The sequence below is a fragment of the Podarcis bocagei genome (genome assembly GCF_964188305.1).
Source record: "Podarcis bocagei genome assembly, chromosome: 5".
NCBI lineage: Eukaryota > Metazoa > Chordata > Lepidosauria > Squamata > Lacertidae > Podarcis > Podarcis bocagei.
This window is the reverse complement of record NC_138129.1, coordinates 59,766,251-59,788,444: the sequence shown is the minus strand read 5'-3', so window position 1 is coordinate 59,788,444 and position 22,194 is coordinate 59,766,251. Positions and strand designations below refer to the sequence as shown.

At 40.9% G+C, this 22,194-nt stretch overlaps 1 protein-coding gene across 4 annotated transcripts in view; it reads left to right on the top strand.

Moving 5' to 3' along the window:
- The window catches only part of SSBP3 (single stranded DNA binding protein 3), a 172,549-nt gene that overhangs the window by 130,346 nt on the left and 20,009 nt on the right, over window positions 1-22,194 (top strand). For 2 of the 4 annotated variants that reach the window (XM_081195421.1, XM_081195420.1), the window contains exons 6-7: window positions 19,892-19,972; window positions 20,847-20,906. In XM_081195421.1, coding sequence (XP_081051547.1) covers window positions 19,892-19,972; window positions 20,847-20,906 — 141 coding nt within the window. The remainder of the gene's footprint in view (window positions 1-19,891; window positions 19,973-20,846; window positions 20,907-22,194) is intronic. The other 2 variants (XM_081195423.1, XM_081195422.1) reach the window with 1 other exon arrangement.

The window sequence follows — 22,194 nt, the reverse complement described above, 5'->3', positions numbered from 1 at the left end:
CTGCCACATTTTTTTTAAAAAAAAATAATGCTTATCATCAATGGCACGTGCTTCACATGCAGAAAGTCCCAGGTTGAAACCTCAGCATCTTCAGGTACGGCCGGGAATGCTGACCACCTGAAATTCAGGCGCATTGCTGCCACTCAGTGTAGTAGGCAGTAGTGACCAAATGCACCAATGGCCTGACAGTGTAAAACAGCTTTCTTTGTTTGAATGCTGGGCCCTTACAATAACATATCAGGATATTGTATAAACTTGTATTATTTAAGTAAAATTAATATAGTTGAGATAGACAGACAGACACTCATACATACACATACACATACACATACTCACACTCCATAACTTTAGATGTTTATTATTGCAAGACTCCTTTAAACATGTGTATTGACTTTCAAGTGGCTTCTAAAAAAAATAAACAATTTACGTAGATTAAAATGTTTTCCCATCTTTAATCAGCTGCAGAAGTATTTTCCCCCTTCAACCTAATTCCTATTTATAGGGAAATGTGAAATTATAAATCTTTCCGGTGTCCTCTTGACAATGCACTTGCTTCTGTTTGTTGTGGGTGAGCTGAATAGCTTCTAAAGTCAAGTCCCAGTTGTGCTTAAGAAATTCAGCAGAATGGATCTGCTTGGGACTCACACATACCGCTTTCAGCAGGTGATCTGCTAGTAAAATAGTTTCATTCAAGCACCTGTTCTAACCCAGGTTCTTTGCTACCTTTGAAGTACCCTTCTCAATCTATCTGTTCTTCGGTTTTTTCAAAGTCAAACCCTTTCTGTGCCTTTTTCTATAATAATAACACTTAGGAATACTGCACATTTCAAATTACTCCCCATTTCATTTCCTTAGCTTAATCATCTTTACAGCAGCCTGTAAAAAAAGGTAAAGGTAAAGGACCCCTGACAGTTAAGTCCAGTCACAGACGACTCTGGGGTTGCGGCACTCATCTCGCTTTGCAGGCCGAGGGAGCCGGCGTTTGTCTGCAGTTTTTCCAGGTCATGTGACTAGCATGACTAAGCCGCTTCTGGCGCAACAGAACACCGAAACCAAAGCAGCACACCGAAATGGTGTTTACCTTCCCGCTGGAGTGGTTCCTATCTATCTACTTGCACTTTGATGTGCTTTCGAACTGCTAGGTTGGCAGGAGCTGGGACCAAACAACGGGAGCTCACCCCATCATGGGGATTCAAACCGCCGACCTTCTGATTGGCAAGCCCAAGAGGCTCAGTGTAAACTGCAGCTCCACCCACGTCCTCAGCAGCCTGTATGGAAGGGCAATAAATACTATGAATGAAAAGGTTGGTGGTTATGCTTTGTGTTCATTCATCTTCTAGGGCAGCGTGCTGTAGCAAGACCCCTGATTTCCTATCCTGTCAATGTGACCATTTTTTTGAAAGTTAGCTTTATTAAATAAAATTTTGTCTGCCACCTTGAAAGATGTTTGTGACAAGGTGCCTGAGACTTGCAAAGCTTCTCATTATCTCCTAGATTCTTAAAGTGAGCAGTTGGAGGCAAAATAACTCCCAACACCATTACTTTGTATCACCTTCTTTCCTCCAAAATTAGGAATCTTCACTAGACAGCCTGAAGTGGAAAAACGACTTTGCTCTGAGAAGGAGAACAAAGTTATGAGGTCCCAACAAGAAATTGTTGGTTTAGATTTAGATGCAACTCATCAACTGGTTTCCCAAACTTTTAAAGCAGAATGTTGATTTTGTTAAGAGCTTTTCTTCTTGATCTAGAGCAAACTTCCCCAACCTCATGCCCTCCAGGGATTTTGGACTACAACTCCCATCAGTTGCAGTCAGCATGGCAAATGGTTAGAGATGATAGGAGTTGTAGTAAAAAATATCTTGAGGGCACCAGGTGGAGAATGCTGGTCTAGTTCCATGGCACAAAGTCTAGTGTCATTCCCAATATCTACTGTGGACACCCCACACTCAGCCAACAGATAGTCCTGTCCTATCATTTTGGTATCACTGTGATGGTCTGAGCTGAAGGAAACACCATGCAGGTAGAATATCTTGAGTTTTTAAGAATAAGGTTGTAACTGATTCTGCTAGGCAAAATTTATGCTTTTAGCAGCAGAGCAACCTTATTTTATAGAATCCCTCTCCCAGCATGGACAACCTTGTAGTTTTGATCAACATGTTGGGATTTCCCTTATTCTTATGGGTATCTATTATTAGCTGAGTGGTAATTAAGGTATGATCAGCTGAATTCCATTAATGCCTTGTGTTTGCTACTGGTTCCTCTGTAAGAGCTAAACCTGGAGGCAGAGGCACGACAAACCACAGACTTCTATATTTTCCTTCTTAGTTGCCTGTCATTTTAGGACTCTAAAATGTGTTTGCATTCCTAGTGTCGTGTATGTGGTTTGAGAGCAAAACATTAATCCTTGGGAAAGCAATGCAAGGGCCTGGTGCTTTTGAATATTCATCTCACCTACTGCTAATGTTGTCATGATTAACTGTGGAGTTCTTAAGTAGGGGGGAGATGATGCTATCTTCTGGTGTAGAAAATACCTCTTTAATCTTAGTTGTGTTTCCTACTAAAGTACAGAAGTCTCTTGAATGCAACCCTGTATGCTTTTATGAAGGATTCTAGAATTTCTCCAATAAAGTATTAGTAGTATAATTTTCCATTAGCATCTGAAAATTACATCAGATTAAAATTTGTATGCATTTTCTCCTTCTGGAATGTGTAGCAAACAACAACAAAAAATAATGGAGCATATTCGTCTTGCAAAGTTTATGTTGTCAATACCTCATTGGGCCCATGCAACGGGGTGAGGATTGCTGCATGTTGGTGTTCTCACAATCTTCTTTGGCTGTGCTTGAAAAATTATGGAAAGCCCACCATTTCCCCCTAAAACATGATCTATTGTGGCAAAATTGCACCTGAAATATATAAATGTAGCCACATGTGTGATTGTGACCTGTGTATTCGCTTTCCCGATAATGGCAACTATTTTTAATAGCTTTGTGTTGAGCTGCATAATAGGGGGAAAACTTTAATTTAGTTAAGTGACAATAACAAATAATATACAGATCTATGGTATTTGTTAAAGGGATGCTCATGTGTTTTTCTTTATATCCCCTCTAATTAAGGTTACTAAAACCATCCAGGCTGAAAGAAAAAAAAATCTAGAAAAAATATTAGTAGCTAAATGATATATGACCAAATAACACTTGGGTGTGGGGGGGGGTGTTAAAAAATAAATGTAATTCAAACTCCTCCCTTTGGTGGCTATGCCACTATTGAGTATCTTAGCACTAATGGTATTAGACATATGCACTGCCAGATCCTCATTAGATTAACCCTTTCCTATCAGTATTATTCCTTGAAGAAAATAAAATGCTATTGTTTCCCTGTTTAGCTATTCGGCTACACTATGGTCACACACACCAGAGCAGCTGAGAAGAAGGTACATATGGTAGGGCTGGAATCCAGTTATTTTTCAGAAAGAAGCAGCCGTTTTGCCATGAGCACCAAACATTTGAAATCAAAACAATATGAGCTATTTAAAATATGGCAAATTGGTCACTTGAGTTCAGAGTGCAAACCGCTTTGCCTTTTATTTGGAGAAACCTCCAATAACACATTGTTGACCTAAGAATATTATTGGGTTGTACAGTTGGACACCATTGTGGTCAGTGTTACCCAGTGGACTCTGTCACAAAGTCACAAATCTCTGTGGCTGCTGCTTTCTGCACAATTATTATGGTAGTGTGGCTGGATTTCACGCTGTTGTGAAATGGTAGAATCATACAATAGAATTGTAGAGTTGGAAGTTGACCCAGAGGGTCATCTAGTTCAGCCCCCTGCAATACAAGAATCTCAAATTGCTAAGCTTGATAAATTATTTGAAAATAATATGCAACAAAAGAAATATGAAGTCAAAGCTATTTTCGTAGCGAGGTGAACATAAAGCTTAAAGCAATATATACTCCGGATTGTATTCAAAACTTCAGGTAGTGCTGGGATATTCCTCTTATTTTATTTTAAATTTTAGGATTACCTCCTCACCCACTTTTTTCTTAGCACAGCTCCTATAGTGGCTTTCAAAAGAAATAAAACATGAATTAAAAGCACATAAAATTCATAAAAACACTGCAACAGTAAAAACTTAATGAAAATAAGCAGCAGAGAGTAATAAAATCATTGGATAGAGTTTCTAGTTCAAGAACAACCTAATCAGGAGGGAAAGGCCTGCTTTTTGTTTCTCCAGTTAACAAAAAAGCGCAACAATCTACTCTTGATTCTTCCTTGTTGGCCTAAATATAATCCAGTTTCTTCTAAATTGCCTGATTGTAGTGTTGTTTTGCTGTGTTATAATTTTATTTTCTGTAATTTTACTAGTCAACAAATTATTTTACTTTCTTTAACTAATTAAACTAATTTTCCTTTATCTGTTATTCGTCTTGATCTTCCTCCTCCATTGCTATTGATTATTTCTTCATTGAACGGTATCCTTGTTTTTGCAGTCATTATCTTCTTTTGTTTTCATCTTTGTGTACTAATTCCACTAGAACCTGTGGCCCTCCAGATGTTGAACTCCAACTCTAATGCCAGCCTAGGCAACAACCATGAATGATGGGAGTTATAATAAAACAATATTGGTTCTCCATCTCTGACTTAATAGTTCTTTTTCTTCACCTCACCAACCAATATATGAGGATACCTCAAATTTCTGGTTTTTTAGGCTGGGATTCACCTAGGAATTGCAGTCCCAAAACATCTGGAGGGCCGAGTTTGGGGATGCCTGAAAGCAGTCCCATCAGTAGAAGCCCAGTATACAGACTTCTTGTTTGCACAATAGGGCTTTCTCCTTCTCCTTCCCCCTGCATGCCCCCTAAATTGGCTCAGGCAGGGGTCAGGAGAGCCCCCAGAACAGAGCAAAGGGGAAATATTTAGTCTTTTACCTTAATTATCAGGTCTATTGTGACAGTATCCCAAATAATAACAACAGAGTCGAAGAGGCGTCACCTCTTGCACAAGAGAGTAGTATTAGCAGGCTCAGGGAAACACCAGTTTGCAGAAATAGGGTTTTTTTTACTTTTAAAAAAAACACCCTACTAATTATTATTTTATTTTTTATTAAATTTATATACTACCTTTCATCTGAAAATCTCAGGGTGGTTCACAATATAAAGGAAGGGAAGCCCCAGAATAGCTCATTGAGGACTCAGCCCAGTGGCCACAGAATGCTGACTGGTGGTGGTAGTGGAATGGAGTGCCCAGGAAAGGGTATGGCTGGCTGGCTGGCTAAAACACTGCAACATTTTTGCTGCACATTCCACTCATTCTTTTCTGTCTCTGATCTGTTGTCATTTCTTATTAATCTTTTGGTGCTTCCTCATAGCCTCTGCTCAAGTCAGACTCTTCTCTTGTTCCTTTGTTTACGGGTGGTGTTAGCACCTCTTGTTTTGCCACAAGCTGCAGAACTTGCCATTTAATTTTTCCCCTTTATTCCCCTTTTCCTTGTTTGCTTATTTATCATTAAAAATATTTGTGTTTCGCGAACTCATATAGAAAACATCTAAGCAGTGTACAGCAAATATATTAAGAAATATAGGGGAGCAAAAACTTTCATAAAGAACTGGCCAGTCACATAACAAATATTCATCCAACTGAAAAGGCCTTCGAAATGTAACTCAGAATAACAAGCATGGATTTCCACCAGCAGCACAGTCCACATTGCTGGCCCAGCCACACTCAGTGCCCCTTTTCCTCTAGATGCCAAGTGGGCCTTGTTCACACAGTTGACAGATAACAGGATTCCTCCGGCAATGCTGCCACCGAAGGGCTCAGGCATGGTTGTTTGGCCTCCATCTGTCTCAGGCAGACTTTAAGGTATCCTGGTCTATCCTTTCGTTGATTCTACTTGTACCTCGGTGGGTTCTCTAATTTGTTCCTGGTTGGATTATCTATCATATTACTCTTTTTGGCTGTGGTACTGTACAGCTTGCATTGAATACAGTGGCATTGACTTCTGAATAAATATACAAAGGGTTAGACAAAGGGACGCGGGTGGCACTGTGGGTTAAACCACAGAGCCTAGGACTTGCCGATCGGAAGGTTGGCAGTTCGAATCCCCACGACGGGGTGTGTTCCCGTTGCTCGGTCCCTGCTCCTGCCAACTTAGCAGTTCGAAAGCACATCAAAGTGCAAGTAGATAAATTGGTACTGCTCTGGCGGGAAAGTAAATGGTGTTTCCGTGCACTGCTCTTGTTCGCCAGAAGCGGCTTAGTCATGCTGGCCACATGACCCGGAAGCTGTACGCCGGCTCCCTCGGCCATTAAAGTGAGATGAGCGCCGCAACCCCAGAGTCAGCCACGACTGGACCTAATGGTCAGGGGTCCCTTTACCTTTATGCTACAAATATACATAGTATATTAAACTTCTTGTTTGCACTCTGTCACCCCTTTTATTTTTATGCATGTAAATATGATGATGATTCTTTGCTTTTCTCTCTTCTTCACATGGAGTTCCTGTTCACGAGAATCTGTTGCTTCATATGAATTTGTTCTCTCTATCTCCTGCTTATCTTTGATATCTCTATATACTCCGCTTTAGTCTTTGCATTCTTCCATTTTTGTTGTTGCTTGTTAAACCCTGTATCTGTTTCTAAGTTTCGTATCTTTATGCTCTGTACTTTTATTGCTTCTTATCAATAGAACTCTTTACCTAGCTGATATTCATTTAATTGGATCTCTTCCTCCTTTTTAAAAAAAGCTTCATTTATTTTAGGTAGCCTATGGTTGCAACTATACTTAAAACGATAGACTAATGATTATGATTTTAGGCCTTTTTAAAACATATTAATATTAGACATGGGGTGGGGAAGGGGACAGGTTGTGAATGCATTGAGTTTAAACTCTGCTCCTCCTGTATCATTTTCCAGATTCAAATTGCACTCCCTGAAGCTGTTACTTGCTCTACAGGGGACTTTGTGGTACCTACGTGGTTCATCTCTTTGGGGGTAAGGCTTCAGGGAAGCACGGTGGCTTCATTGGGGGAATATCATGAGGAAGCACAGTTAACACCCCCACCCTCTCAACACAGTCCTAATCAAATCTGGAGGATCCCACAATTGCTAGGTCCTTTTTAAACAAACAAACAAACAAACAAACAAACAAACAGGGACATCCTTGTTTATCTTGATCACAGATCTCCCTGTTGAGTTGCATCCTGCATTTAATTGTGTTTGGCTTCCTTCCCTGTGTTTCCTTGTTCTTTTGTTGTCTAATTTAGATTATGAACCCATTGAGTAGGACTGTTGCTTTATGGGTTCTGTGCAGCACCCCATTTTTAGGCACTTCACAACTAATAATACTTACTATAAGAAGAGTCATCTTCATCTGCCTCCTGAAAGGTGACCAAGAAGAGAAGTCTTCCCTAGGCAGGGCCTGCCTAAATGCTGGAAGCCTTACCCAGAAGTCTCTGCTCCTAGATGACATCTCTTTTATCTGCCGGATGGCAGAACCTCCATGGAAGTGCCAGGGTCATGGGGGTGGATATATAGGAACCCTAAGTTTCTGAAGTTTTCAAGCGGCCAAGCTGTTGCTTTTTGGAGTGTTGCTTTTAAGAACATGGGATTTAAAAAAAAACAACTATAAAACTTTCAATAATTACAAGAGAGACTGCATAACTGAGCTGTCTTTGTGTATTTGTAAAGTAACTTTTAAAAAAATATCTGAGGTGTACATTTCAGTGTTCTAACCCCAAGTAAAAGCAGAACAGAAAGTGCTTGCTAACCATTTAAAATCAGTATTGAACAGTTTGGTATCTTGTGCTCTCTGCATCTAATCATCTGGGACTGGCAGGATTTATAACTCCACTAATGCATAACAGTGGCTTGGTGGGGGGAAAGTTAAGTTTCTTTTCTTTCTTTTTTAATACCCCTCTGCTTTTTTCAAAGTTTAGTGAATGGTGGTTTTTACAAGGAAGCAAAAAATGTATTGAAATTATCTTGAAGTGCTCTATTAAGATTTGTTCATTCTCTCAGCTTCATGAAAGCCAAAACCCAGTATTTAAACAACCACATTGCATCTAAATACACCATCATTTTTGAGAAAGTAAAAAGTTCTATAGAAATGCATATTTTAAAATTTCTGTTTGGTCCCATCCAATGTAGTACAGTAAATTCTGAGCTAGTTAATGAGGGTGACTCAGTCCAAGGCCACCTCCTGCATTACTGAAAGTTTATGATCACCTATTACACCTTGTGAGCCCAGCAGCCTATCTTCTTATAAGCTTAGTATTGCTGCTGAACTGTGGAGATAATTTCTTTGGGTTAACGCCAATGAAGTCAATGTGTGACAAGAACAATTTCTGTGAATAGAACAAAACTTCTCATTCTCCCCCACAACCGGTGTGCCCCCCTCATCTCCCCCCAATCTACTCTGGAGAGTTGGGGAAACCACAGAGCAGATTGGAGGGTGATGGGGGAGGTGGCGGGACAAAGCTCTACCCACACAGCGGCTTTGTGGAATACAACCCCTCTCCCCATCTCTGTAGAAAATTGGGAATAGGGGGGGGGGGAGTATTACTATTACTCCCAGTATGAACAGGCTATTTCCTTTCATATGAAACCCCTTTACTCCTCCCATCACAACACAACCAGACAAACCAGGAAGACTTCAATTGAACATAGTTTCTTCTTTTTGTACCAACTGAGAAACTATGCTTACCAGCTTGGAAGCAAGCCAGGATATTAAGACCACTTTAAATCATGGTTTAACATCCTGTCTTGTATTAAAGCTTGTAACCATAGTTTCCAAGTTTGAATGGAATGGGGAACTCTGGTTCATTACAGACTTCCTGGTTTAATCAGATCTCACATAAAGGGAGGGCCTATTTGGCTGCACGTGAGGCAGGGGGAGCTTCTTCGTTTATTGATTACGCCATGATAAAACCATCCAAAGTAGCTCATTGCATGATAGTGCACAGTTGCTTGTTCTTCTCTCACCATTCCTTTGGTGGTTAGGGTATTGCACCAGGACCTGAGAGACCACGGCTGAAATCCCCACTCATGAATCTCACTGGGTGACCCCGAGCCACGGATGGCCTCTCAGCCTAACCTGCCTCACAGGGTTGTTGTGAGAATTAAATGGGAAGGTGGAGAACCATGTATGCTACCTTGAGGTCCTTAGGGTGGGAGATAAATGCACTGAGTGAATGAATAAACGAATGAATGAATACTCCAGTGTCTTAAGTGTGCATTTTATGTCAGGACAAATTAAGTGCACCAAATGAAACATAGTGGGGGGGGGGAGGGAGCGGGCCAGAAATGTGTATATGCATGTTGTATCTGTCATGAAGAATGGCTAGAAAGTGTTTGTAGCAATTGTGCAACTATATTCCCCACAGAAATCACAGCTGCAAGCAACTGTGCTTGAAGAATTCCATCTTCCCAGGTACATAATATTGTGGCTCAAACGCTTGGAATATATAATATCTCTTCAAGCAAAGTGCATTTGTGAAGGATCACATACACCTTGTGCAGAGCAAACATGAAACTAATTCATAGTTTGCTGTGCCTCCAACATTTCTCTGATGAAAATAGGGACATTCCATTCCATCACGATAATTTTACTATTTCTACCCCACACATCTCACTGGGTTGCCCCAGCTACTCTGGGCAGCTTCCAACATGTATAAAAACATAATAAAACATTAAACATTAAAAAACAAACGAACTTCCCTATACATGATTGCCTTCAGGTGGCAGATAATTCCATACCCTCCAACATTTCTCCAATAAAAATAGGGAGATCCTAAGAAAAAGTGGGATATACTGGAATCAAATCAGAAACTGGGGTGGCTTCTCTAAATCAGGGATGTCCCTGGAAAATAGGGACCCTTGGAGGGTCTGCAATGATCTGATTATATGCAAAGGCCCTGGGATACTTTGGCTGCATGCATCTCCTTCCCAAAGATTCCAGTTTGTCTTCCCTTGGCTCTTTGTATTCTGTATCTTTAAAACCAGCATTAGCAGGCAGTTCATTTCAGTCCTTGATTTATAACCGAGTGTATGTAAGGGGGGAGGGGAAAGAGAGAGCGCTCCAGCATTCACTCTCTGCTGAATTGCAGTTCTCCATGGTCCTACAACATCTGCAAATATTTACAGAGATAACAATATCCAGAGGTCTGGCTTTTTTTGCTTTGTTTTTTCCTAAGAGAAGGTAGAAAATGAATCTTGAGCTAGGCTGTAAAAGGTAGAAGGCGGGGGTCGTTTGGTGATGGGGCACCAGAAGAGAGGGGGTTGCAAGACGGCAGTTTTTTTATATCCAAGCAAGGCAGTTTTAGTGGCCCCAGGGTAGCAGACAGGAAGTAGCAAATGTTTTCAGATCCTTGTTGTTGCCGTTTCTCGGCCAGCCCCAAGCCACCAGCTCCTCCCACTGCTGCATAACAAGTTGAAAGAAAGAGCATGCAGCACTTTTGCAGAGATGCTTGCCTTCACTGTAGATCTGCAGTTATATTATCCAGAGATACCTGTCATGAGCATGACTCTTGCAAGCTAATGTGGCCATGAGGATTCAATTTACTGCTGTGTGTCATTTGCCAACAAAATGCTTCGCAAAGTCTTGAATTTCCTGGGAGTGTCATACAATGTCTCGCGATTTTTTTTTCATTATTTTTTTTTTTTTGCAGCATGCACTCAGCTGTTGTTCCAGCACACCCCTGTCTTCCAGTACACACACACACACACACACACACACACACACACGCATGCATCTTGGAAGTGGATTAAATTAACCACTGGGATTCCCTGCCCAAACCATTATTTTTTGATCTCCTGTGGGGAAAAGTGTGTGTTTAAAGCGGGCGTTATCATATAAAGGACCGTGGGTGTCTTGATGCTTAGATGAATGCCCTTCCAACGCCAGTCGCTTTCGTTTAAAGAATTAGGGAAAGCTCTGCTGCTGTGAATTGCAATAACCTACTTGCTAATCAGTTTTGTTTAAAAGCAGAAATTGATTTTCGACCCCTTTTTAATTAAAACTGGTAATTTGAGTGGAATCACTCTAATGTCTCTCCAGGAGGCACAGGACAACATTTTCTGAGTCTAAAGAAAGGGTCTTCATGCTTGAGATGATACACTTGAGTGTGGGCATGCTTGAATCTCTTTGCAACTTCCTGGATATGGGCAGAGGGACATTCTGGAAATGAGGTGTCCCCTACCTGGGATCTTGGAGGCAAGAAGTAGAAAATGACTTACTTGGAGGAGGGGACCCCCTGCTCTTAGCCTCTTCCTGCCTAGGGCTACTAGGCAATTCTTGGCAGCAATTTCTACTTAGCTCTGCATCGGCATACATCTTACCTTAGCTAATTTTCTTCATTTTGTTTTTAGCTTCTTGGTTCTTCCTCTGTCTCTTAGCTACTCTCCCTTGGGGTTTTTTTTTCAAGTAGCAGGAAGTAGTTGTCTCAATGTGGCTTCTGGGCCTGAGATGTTGGCTTAGGGAGAGAAGCACTTTCTCCTGGAACTGCAGAAATTGCTCAGTGTAGGTCCAACTCCTCTCTCCTAGAAGAAACAAGATGTGAAGGTCCAACTCATCCATAGGTGCCATGGGAACTGCATGGATAGCCATTGCTTCATCATCACATGGCAGCAGGAACGGAGGAGCCTCACTGCCATTTTTCTTCCTTCTTCCCAACAGAATACAGATTCTGAAGCTGCAATGGAATTCCCACATGGGGACCAAAATCACTAGCAATTTCTCACACTGTATTCTCTCCTAAAAATACATTGCTGATGATGACGGAGGTATACCTAAATTTGACACCCTTGTGGCTGCCTTCTCTTCTGTGGAAAAACTAATAACTGAAGAAAGGAATTGGCTCTCAGAGCTTTGAAGCTAAGGTTATAACCATTCAGGTTTCAAAAGCTGTTTTCATCTTTTGCTCAAGCAACCTTGCTGTGTGCCAGCCTTTTCCTCCGGAGGTTTTCAGCTACAGCTCCCATTGGCCCCAAGCAGCATGGCCAAAAGTCAAGGATGATGGTCCAACAACATCTGTGGAGCACCAGGGTGGTAGAGTCCTTTCCAACTCTACAATTCTCTGATTGTATTATTCATAGGTGGTTAAGAGAGGGCATGGCCCAAGATAGATGTGAGAACATGTTTGAAAGCTTATATGCAGAAAACCAAGGCCTCAAGGTCCAGAACTCTTTTTGTTTCCTATAAGTTGGGATCCTTTGAGGTCAGAGTTTTGAAGGCTTTCTTAATACATTAATACTTAATATATTAAGTATTCCTTAATACTTCCTCTTACGTATTACGGAACGTACACATTAGTGGCTTAAAATGCAACAAGGTCATTTCCCCCCCTGCTGTGTTTCAAGTCGCATTTGCTGTTACTCTACACACTTGTGAGGGGGTGGAGATGTCTTCATCCAATAGGCATTATAATATTTTGTTCCCTGCGACTGCAACCCCCTGTCATCTACACATGTGCAACAGCTGCCTGAACTGTGCATACTTCAGTGTAACTTCAGCCTGCGTTTTCAAATTGGATAGAAGCTGGTTCGAGGGGAAACACATCAAACAACAGTCTTTCCCAACAAACTACAGAATTGTGGCCACCATCATGTGAACTCTGCTTCAGACACCAGTGGGAGCGCACAGAGTAAATGACAATGTGTGCTTAGCCTTTGTTTGGCCTGTGGGTCATCTGGTGAGTGGTCCCTAAAAACCAGCTTTTTGTCCAATGCTGCTTATGACAACGGGGTCATAGAATTGTGGAGTTGGAAGGGACCTGGGGGTCACCTAGTCCACCCCCTGCAATGCAGGAATCTCAACTAAATCATACATGACAGGTGACCATCCAACCTCTGCTTAAAAACCTCCAAGGAAGGAGAGTCCACCACCTCCCAAGGGAGACCAAACGTTGCTTCCTGCACTTCAGCTTTTGTATGCCACTTCCGAGATGTGCCTCTATCCTTACCCAGAAGATAATATGATGCATGAATCTTGTTTCTGGATAAGAGCAGACGGACATTGCATCCCCCCCCCCCTTTCTGGTTTCCAACTGGTTTGGGTTTCTAAGAAATATCTCTTATTCTTTAACTAATTGATTGCCTGTTTTTATGTTTTTATGTTCTTTGTACACTGTCTTAGTTTTATAATGTTAGCCGGCCGGGGAGGGTGGGGTACAAATAAATAATAATAATAATAATAATAATAATAATAGTTTTGTTGGTTCCCTAGTTTCAAATTCCAGTTCTAAGCTTTTGTTGTATCAGTCCTCAGAAGGAGGGAGCCCCATTCTGTGTTTCCAGTTCCCAGGCGTCTAAGAAAGACGCTGTAACTCTTTCAGAATGCCACTGTTCTCAGATTGTAAGGTCTGTGGGAACAGGGGCTGCCTCCCCATCCTGCTTATGCAACTTTCTAAAGTGCTATGTATAATGATGGTGCTCCAGAAAGGAGATACACCACGAAAGGCAAAATCTCCTTTTTGCTTTGACTCAAGGGGTTGTGGGTTTCGTAGGGGAGGGCGGTGTGCTGCTGATAATGCCAGGGTTGCAGGTTCAGTCCCCGTATGGGACAACTGCATATTCCTCCATTGCAGGGGCTTGGACTGGATGATCCTTAGCTTCCCTTCCAACTCTACAATTCTATGATTCTGTAAGGGTAAGAATATGGGTGTGCTAGTTGTTCCTATGTTAATCAACCCATGTTTTTAAAAGCAGCACAAGAATCCATCTAATCCAGCATCCTCTTCTTGGTAGTGCAGAGATGGAGAATATGTAGCCTTCTACAAGTGGTGTTCCAGCCTGAGCCAGTAGTCCAACGACATAATGGGCCACAGGTTCCCCATCCTTGCAGTTGTAGTTAGGCAGGTGCCTTTGAAAATGCACAGGCAGAGCTTGTTGATGAGCTTTTTTGTCCCCAGCCCCTAAAACCTGTTCATGAGGAAGCCCAGTCTAACTAGGGCTAGTAAAACTGACATCTGTGAGGAACGCTTTTAAACAGCGTTTTTGCTAGTGGTCATTGTTGCATCCTGTGGAAAAACAGTTCTAAGTTTAGATAAAGATCAGTAGTTTTATATTGTGTAGTTGGTGCACAAAGGGGGTTCTTAACTGAGGCAGGGATGTTTGTGTTCTGTTTTGGATCTTTTCACTTGACATTTTTAAGAAGTTGGGCATAACGTGGACATCTTGACCGGCCTGTTAAGGTGCTCTGCCATTCACTACTCCTATGCATGTGATAATCGGCAGCGGCTTGCCACTGTCCTTGAGGCTAATGCCAAATAGTGTGAAATAGTGAGTGGCTGTGTGGGAAAAGTCCCTATGTACATTAGACTCCCTTCCCTTCTCTCTAATGAATGAGATTATCCTCCTCCCCACTGCCCTCCAGAAAAAAGTCACATAATACTTGCCAATACTTTGACGTTCAAGTACCGTTCCATTGCCTGTTCCCAGTGTTATGGGATCCTCCCTAATATGCTTCACAATCTGCTATGAGTTTCAATATTTTGAATATTTAGAAAAGTATTCTGCAGATTTCATCCATTGGTTATTTGTACCATTTCCAAGTAATTGATTGTGTTTAAAAACCACACATCTTATCCAAGCTCCAGATCTCCTGCAATTCTTCAACCAGCTGATCTTACAGTGGTGTCTGGTTGCTTTTTTCTTTTTCTTTTTAAGACATGTGGGTCTGCCATTAACCGTTCTGTAGCTTACTGACATAAAGAAAGACAGTTTTGCCAGGTTTTTTTTTTTCTCTTTTGCAGAATTTTTATTAGGCTTGCTTTGTTTATCCATGGTATTCTTCTGGGGTCCCCAGGTGGCACTTGTGGGCATGGTGGTATTCTCAAATCCCCTCCAAGGCCACCAAACACCCCCAAAATTTAAAGAAATTGCATTTGGTTTGGTTAGTTGGTAGCTTTTGGAGAAGGGTCTGGGGCTTGGGGTTTTTTGTGGGGAGGTTATAGGGTCTCTCTGCATGTTGCTTGTGGAGGGAGTTCTGAGCAGCACCACTATCTTCTGTAAAATGGATGTTTTTTTAGATTTCCAATTGTGCCTCCAAGCCCAAAATGTTTGCGATTTCTGTTATAATTGTCCTTTTCTTTAGCTAATTTGGAAATACCGATGCATAAAAATGTACAGTGGCCAAACTGGCAAAGTGCTACTTCTCAACCATTTTCTAAATGACATTTTGCTACAAATGGAATTTGGTTGCCATACATACTTCTGCAATTGCAAAAGAAACATCTCAATGTGGATGCTTATTAGTAGCATAGACATCAAGTAATGGGACACCTAAGGGGTGGCTCAGATATAAATGGCTCTCTTAAACTGTGGTAAAGAAATAGAGGACAGGCCATGAAATCACTTTGTCCCTTGCCTTAACCTCCCTCCTGTCTAAAACAAATTTGTCCTACACACCTTGATCATAGTTTTAAGCATTACTTTGGTATCAATATTACATGGTGATTGGGGCTGTCCTCTTAACAAGGATTTAAAAAGTGCATAATCCTGTGACTTACTCCTGGTCAAGAAAGGTCTTTCATTATGTCTGCAGGCATTAATGCAGAAATAACACTTCTGTGTTACTACTCTATGGAATCAATATGTCGTTCCATGATGGAAGAAAGGCAGGATAAATATAAGGAAATAAATACTTCATTCTGTACTGGCCATGTTCATTAACGGAGACTAGTGGGCACTTCAGCAATGGTAAATCTGTGATGTCTACTTAATTGATGAAGGTTGTCACTGGCTTCTTAAAATCCTGAGGTTCATCTCTCAACATTTATTATGTGGAGAGGCAGGATTCCTGATTTAGGCAAGGTTATTTTAGATTTATGCTTTAGCCTTTAATTATTTCAATATAGGAGAACCACAAAATAATTTGCTCATAAGTTCAAGGAAGGAGAGGTTGATAACTGAAGGCAAAGAAGCTTCTACATTATAGCAGTATGGCAAGTGCTGGCTCTGTAAGATCAGTGGTGAAGGTTTTGAAAGGGATTATTGGCGTGAGTTTCCTCTGGAACTTTTATTCTTGTGTTTGGTAAATACCTATGAGAATGTAAATCCTGTAGGTCACGACTTGCTGTTCTGTAGTTGCAATGAAGTAGTGGGAACAGCATTAAGTATTCTTAACTTCCTTGAGGTGTTTCCCTGCCCCCCAGTCCTATGAACATTTTATCTTAAAAACCAATTTACTTGATTGTTGCCATTAATGAATGTGTGTAAAGTAGTTGAATAGTTGGGTAGTCGCTCTGAGCTTTCCAAAAACGGTTCTTATTTGGAACTGCTGGATTTCCTTTAGTACTTGGCTAATGATACAGTTGGGAAAGATAATGGTTTTGTCGTTTTCTTTTCACTACCCTTTTCAATTAACAGCAGATTATTTCTGCTTGCAAACTACAGTGTGTCAGAAAAAGAAGTTATCTCTTTAGGTGACATGGGTGAAGCAAAGGACTATAATCTTTTAGGTTATGTCTTTAGTAGAAAATATTCCATGTTCTCAGACTTCTTATAGGGGAAACTAGCATGGGGTAATGGATAGCATTGGACTTCAACCAAAGAGATTCATTTTGCAGTGAGCTTTGCACCAGACACCTCTCCTCTGAATGTACTTTGCCCTGAGCTCAGTGTAAGAAAGGTGGGATTAAGACAGGGGTAGGCCACCTAAGGCCCGTGGGCCAGATGCGGCCCAATCGCCTTCTCAATCCGGCCCACGGATGGTCTGGGAATCAACTTGTTTTTACATGAGTAGAATGTGTGTTTTTATTTAAAATGCATCTCTGGTTTATTTGTGGGGCATAGGAATTTGTTCATATTTTTTCCCCAAAATATAGTCCGGCCCCCCACATTAATGTTAATAAACCTAAAATAAGAGTTTCTTTCTGAGGTTACCATTGACATGTTTGATAGAAATGTGGGAGTCATGAAGCAAGGCATTTCAGGGGTATATGTTAATATATCTGCCACAAGGAGCAATTGTTATGCATTAGAATGAATCCAACCCAGGTTCTAGGCTGCGTTCTGTTATGTTGCTGTTGCGTATAACCCCAGTGCTGACTTTTCCTGTTCTAAAAGAACCTTGATGCTTCCCATCCTCCTATACCATGAAAGTCATACCCAAGCCTCATTGGGATTCTGCAGTCATGAAGACCTTGACATTGTTCTTCCAGACAGAGTGGAAATGTTAAGCTCTAGGACTCATATGCAGCTACTGCTTAGAGGCGATGAGAGAGGGCTTAGGCAGTCTCAGTGGCTGAAAGCAAGCTACCATTGATAGCAGCAACAGTTGCCTACTCATTGCCATTTCATTGGGTTGGGCACTGACACCTCACACAGAGAATTACTCAGTAGAAGTTTCATTTAAAGTGGGAGTTTCTTTGGTCTAGAGAAGATAAAGTGTTTACATGAAGGTAGCACATTTACGGACAGAGGTTACAGAGTGCTCTGATCGAAGCATCTCAAAAGGCATCCACATAGCAGCCGACTTTTTCTGTTCCAATTTAAATTGTGCAAACTTTATGTGTTTACCATCCCAGAGATCATTTTCAGTTGACTTTAAAATAATTGTATTACTTGCAGTATGCTCCTGACAACTCCTTCCTTTAATTGTGTGTAATTGAAAAAATTGTTTTTGATTTTCTGAAACCTAAAAGAGGCACAAGGACCTTTTGTGGTTTTGTGAAGAGGTCAAAGCACATGATAAGCTGAGAACAAATTCTCCTTGCTGCACAGTGATTGCTTCTTAAAAGTTGATTTTGTTAGGTGCAAAGGTTTCCCATGCATTTCAAAATACTTGATGGCGGGGGTCTAATTCTCTGCTTTTAAGTCTTTGAGATGGGGGGAAAGCTACATTTGAAACATACTTCATACCTAACACTATATTCACGTATTTTGTATATAGATATCAGTACTAGAGAAAAAAATAACCTGTGAGAAGCAACCCTTAATTCTCAGTTAAAGGAGTTAATGAGCAAATATTAGCACCCTATGTACAATGGATCGTATTAATTCAAAGGAAAATCAGTTTCTACGATCCCGTAAACATAACCTGGAGGATCAGCAGAGTGTCTGCTTCTGTTTAGAGCTCTGTTTGCATCTTTCCGTGTTAACTCTTTAACAATTTCTCCCCCTCTTTTATTTACATTGCACTCAAGTTTCCCTGGTACAAAAGATTTGCAGGTGCAAATATGTCCTGCCTTCATTAACTTCCCCTCCCCTTTTAAATTTATGTGATTTCAATTTTCCTTCCCTGTACTGTTAATTAGGGGATCCTCTAATCAGTACCATTATCACAGTGGTATTCATGTTTAGGAAAGCTGCTAAACAAATGCTTGCAAAATTGCTAAATGGCTAATTAATGTCTGTTAATTAAGAAAATTGCTCATGGTAACAAACCGTGCCATTGCTGGCAGCAGCTAGAAGGCGAACACTTGTTGAAATTACTAACATGGCAGGTATAGAACATCTGTTCCTCTGCTTTTCCTGAAGTGTGTAGCTGATTCTCATAATGTACTTACAAGTCTTGTTTGCTTTCCAGACCAATTACAATTTTGTGTTTGTTTGAGAGAGAGAAAAATTACACAGGGAACATGTGTACATCATAGTGCGAATTTGGTTATTCATGTTCAAGAACTCACTTTTTTTGAAATAAACTTCTTGTTTTCTGGGATTCCAGGAATGGAGGGAATTAAAATTATGTTTAATCCTACAGCCCTGCATTGCAGGGTTGAAACTATACAAATGAATCTTTTTCTTCTCAGGCGCATATAAGCTCCCCCCCCCCCCCAGGTAAAATCATATCTGCATGCAAGATTAATTGTTGCCTCAATAGATAGTTAATCTTGGTGAAGGACCGCAGTTCTGGTCTCAAAAATGTGACACTATAGTCTTGTGTGTAGAAATGATAAGTTATTGCTGCTGCTACAAACTTCCTAGAACTGGAAGTCTAGGTAAAGCATGGAAACATGTTATTAAGCATTTTTATTTTTATTCTTATCATAATCATAAACCTTCTTGTTAACTTTCTCTTGCTCTAAATTCTTAACCCAAGTGGCAAATGAAAACACAGAAAAGTACTATTGCTAATCTAATAGGAATATATTGTGGGTGAGCTAGTTTTGTATGTGTTCTTCAAGCACTTATCCAGATGCATTTAATAGTGCAGGCTTGTGGAAGACTGAAACAGTACAGTGCAGTATACCGGGGGGGGGGGGCTTTTTGTTCAGCTTGTATAAGTTGTATTGCCCAGACCAATATCATGATCCATACAGCCAACCCAGATTTGCATTTTGTTTACCCAAATCTGCTGAATTACATAATTTGAATAAAGCGTGCCTGAACGCGGGCAGATGCCAGGGCACAGTTGGCGGACATGTTGCATTTCTGCGGTGCCATGTGTGCAATTTCCAGTGTGAGACTAGACGAGGCAGGTTTTCCCCCACCCCCACTCCAGATATTTTGGAGACTTTTTTGTGTTAATTGAGATCACAGTTTGCATTTATTAAGGTTCGGCAATGAAAACATTTGCTTGCAGGTTATGTGCTGCCACACATTGCACCTATTTTAGTCTGTCCGCACAGCAGTAAAATTCCAGCACCGAGCAGCAATTCCAGCGTTGGACTCACTAGCGATCCCATCACAAATGTCAGAGGGCACAAGCTGTGTCGCTCACTCAGAATTAACAGCTCATTTGATGTGCTTTGACAGTTATTGGTTCTTTGCCCACATTCTCCCCCCCCCCCGCCCCCCAAATTTCTATTTCTTTTTCTTTTGGAAGTTTGCGATGTTCAGAAACAAAACATTCATTCCCTGTGAAGATTCGCCAGCTTCTCCTGTCAAGCAAGCTCTTTTCCTGCACATTCATGTGCCTGACCTATAACCACCTTCTGCTATCTAACCTCACAGGGACCGCCTGGCTCTCAGCCCTCGCCACACGCACAGCCTCCACCTCACAACCCCAACAGCATGATGGGACCCCACAGTCAGGTAAAGACATCGCAGGGCACTGCTGTGATATGTGTGTTCTGTGTGAACTCTCAAAGCATGTGGGAGCCACACCCTTCCGCTAACTTAACCAGCGAGCAGCTCCAGGGTAGTTTGTGGAGCGTTGTGAATTTACATCCACTCAAGATCCCGGGACCCCAAAATCGTTTTCATTCCACCTCATCTCACCTCCGCTAGGAAGTCTGTTCCTCTTGGCTGCATTTGTTCCATTGACATCAGATTACAAAGTAGCTTTCGATTTTCAGACATGCTAATTTACATACAAATATCATTATTTTTTAATCCTCCCCCCCCAACCCCGACCAGCATTAAGACAATCATTGTACGGTTTAAGTGCTTGTTTTCACTACTTGTCATTGAAATGTTTTAAACTCTTCTCCCCAAACCGCACTTTCATTTACCAGTCTGTTTAAAAAGTATCTTAATATTCGCTTGGTACTTTCATTTGTGCTAATTTTAATTCTTGTCAAAAATTATTAAAACCATCCTAACCTTAAACAAATAAATACAGTAAAGCACAACAAATGTCAAAGACTTAAGAGTCTAAATATTTCTTATCAGCAGGGTTTTGTTTTGTTTTTTAAAAAAATGCTTCTGTGTGTATATGTGTCAAGTCTAATTACAAGTTGAATGGAATGCAGTATATTAAATCTTTCATTCATTTGGCCTGGAATTCACCTCAGAAATGTTCTGCTAATCAAATGCTCGGTTTGGGGAGTTTGTGTGTACGTGTGTAGAATAAGGGAAATACAATCAATTTTGGTATTTTAAAGAGCAGTTGTGAAGGAAGTGGTTATAATGTTTACTTCCACTTTTGAGCGTTCATTGCCACTGAACTAATTTTATATGCTTACAGCCTTTTATGTCACCAAGATACGCAGGAGGTCCCCGGCCCCCAATCAGAATGGGAAATCAGGTATTGTATTTCTTCAGTATTCGCAGCTAAAGCACGATTGAGGCTTTAGATGTTTATTCTTTCATTCATGTACTTTTTAACACTGGGGTTGCAATGAGTTACCACACACAGACAAACATACACTCATTTCTTAAAGGGGGGGGGGGTTGTAAAGCTCTCAGATGATCTTTTGCCCACAAGATAATAATTGCATATATGTAGTAAATAGTGGGAGCTTAAGGGCAGAAGGATGTCCTGTCTGTAGCCAGCTTGTCATTTGTAAGTGGAGTTCATGCAAACCAGATTGTAAGATGTGCACAGAAGATTTACCGACTCTCAAAAAAAATCTGCCATCCTATTGAGTGTCATGCTTTTCTGGCCTTTCTTGACCAATGATCACATTAAATTCCTCTTTGAAATTGCTGCAGGAGGCTAGAACATAACAAGAACTCTGTTGGATTAGACCAAAGGCTTATCTAGTTTCAGCATCCTGTTTCCCACAGCAGCCAACTAGAGATGCCTCTTGGGGAAACCCACAAGGAGGACATGAGGGCAGAAACTCTCCCTCCTGCTGCGGTTTCCCAGCAACTAGAATTCAGAGACATTGTGCCTCCGTTCCTGGAGGCAGCATAAAGCCATCACGACTAGGTATCCCTTGAAAGCTTTGTCCTCCATATACACTAACCACCTGCACATTTCCAAAACAATAACAATAATAAGGAATCTTATATGCAGTTTAAATTCCTTTTTATAACTCTGTGCAGGATTAAAATATATATATATATATATATATATATAATTGTGGTTTACGTGTTGTTGTTTTTTTTGAAAAATGTACATCCAGTGCCATCACACTCACTTATGGCTTTGTAAGTGGACTTGCCAAAACTGGAGCAGAGAGTTATCATGTTCTTGGCTGTGTTGGATCTCACCTATCCTCAGTTGCAGAGGTCCTCTGTCCATTTTGTTTGAACTGTGCATAGCTCCTTAAGGGATCCATAAAGCTATGCAGGAGTTTCACGGCACCTTAGGAGTTTCACGGCACGTTTTATGCATCACATATTTCTAAGTTTTATATCAATATATCCATTTTGGAATACCAGTTCTCTGTCTAAGTTACAGCCAACAACTCCTTTTAAGTAGTGAGGTTAAGAGGGATCTGGACTATTTTTTAAAGAAAATGTCCAAATCGCAAACTTGCTTATAGCTAGAGAGAGAGACGATATCTGTCTTTTCTCTCCAGCTTTATCAAAATATGGAAGGCACATTATGAAGTTGAAAGGATTTGTTGCCCAAGAAAAAAGGAATC